Here is a 1,352-nt window from a genome sequence, read left to right as displayed (position 1 = left end):
GGGGGGGGGAGGGGCACGGCCTGAGTTGCCCGGCCACAGTTTGTAGGTGTGGAAGGCTTCATCACCGGCCTGCTGGACCTCCTCCCGGCCTCCTACTGTTTCCGCTTCCAAAGAGAGATCTCCGTGGCCCTCTGCTGCGCCCTCTGCTTTCTCATCGATCTCTCCATGGTGACCGATGTGAGTGGGGGCAGGGTGAGGGACGCCCCTGGCCTCGGGCTGCCGGCTGCCACCTTCCCTGACCTGGCTGCATCCCCAGGGCGGGATGTATGTCTTCCAGCTGTTTGACTACTACTCAGCCAGCGGCACCACCCTGCTCTGGCAGGCCTTCTGGGAGTGCGTGGTGATCGCCTGGGTGTACGGTAGGTCTGGGCCGACAGGCAAGCCGGGGGTGCGGCGCGGTCAGGGGTGGTGCGTCTCTAGCTCTGGCCCTCCGGCCTCACGTGACCCCAGGAGCCGACCGCTTCATGGACGACGTGGCCTGCATGATCGGGTACCGACCTTGCCCCTGGATGAAATGGTGCTGGTCTTTCTTCACCCCGCTGGTGTGCATGGTAAGGGCCGGGAGAGGCCGGGCAGGGCGAGGCGCAGCAGGGGCCCGCAGCGGTGGCTGCCGGCTGAGCGCGAGGCTTCTCGCCCGCAGGGCATCTTCATCTTCAACGCGGTGTACTACAAGCCGCTGGTCTACAACAACACCTACGTGTACCCGTGGTGGGGCGAGGCCGTGGGCTGGGGCTTCGCGCTCTCCTCCATGCTGTGTGTGCCCCTGCACCTCCTGGGCCGCCTCCTCAGGGCCAAGGGGACCGTGGCTGAGGTCAGTTCCCCGCGCCCGTCTCCCGCACACCATCCCTCCCTCCCGCTGGCTGGAGACGTGACCTCCAGAGCGCCCTGCCCCTTCTCCCACCCGCCAGGACAGACCGCTGTGCCGGAGCCTCCGGGCCAGCCCGGAGCGGGGCGTGCGGGAGTTGAGTTGGCCCTCCAGGGCCTCGCTCAGGTGGTGGAGGCGGAGGAGGCCTGTCCCTAGCCTCTGTTCTGGCAGCCACTCGGCCCTCCGCTGAAGCCCTATTTATTTCCCTGGCGAAGGGAGCGGGGCCCGGTCAGGAGGGGCGCGGGCGCGGCCCCGGGCCCCAAGTTGGTGGCAGGTGGCGGGAAGCGGAGAGAGGCCAGGGACAAGCAGGTGCCCCTCCCCCGGGACTCAACGTGGCCCTGGCTCCCGCAGCGCTGGCAGCACCTGACGCAGCCCGTCTGGGGCCTCCACCACTTGGAGTACAGAGCTCAGGACTCGGATGTCAGGGGCCTGACCACCCTGACCCCAGTGTCTGAGAGCAGCAAGGTGGTGGTGGTGGAGAGCGTCA

General features: G+C 68.1%; 1 protein-coding gene across 1 annotated transcript; it reads left to right on the top strand.

Annotated features, from left to right (window-relative positions):
- Positions 1 to 24: 24 nt before the first annotated feature.
- Positions 25 to 1,346, top strand: LOC103070096 (sodium- and chloride-dependent creatine transporter 1-like; the record flags this gene model as incomplete). Its single annotated transcript, XM_007454813.1, has 5 exons — positions 25 to 177; positions 257 to 359; positions 451 to 551; positions 641 to 811; positions 1,217 to 1,346. Coding segments are annotated over 5 exons (658 nt in total), but the record flags the coding sequence as incomplete, so codon positions are not given.
- Between the last annotated feature and the right edge of the window lie 6 nt (positions 1,347 to 1,352).

This window comes from Lipotes vexillifer, unplaced genomic scaffold, assembly GCF_000442215.2.
Source record: "Lipotes vexillifer unplaced genomic scaffold, Lipotes_vexillifer_v1.1 C26642631, whole genome shotgun sequence".
In the NCBI taxonomy this organism is placed as follows: Eukaryota; Metazoa; Chordata; class Mammalia; order Artiodactyla; family Lipotidae; genus Lipotes; species Lipotes vexillifer.
The sequence above is the reverse complement of the archived record's forward strand: the minus strand, read 5'-3'. Positions and strand labels throughout refer to the sequence as shown.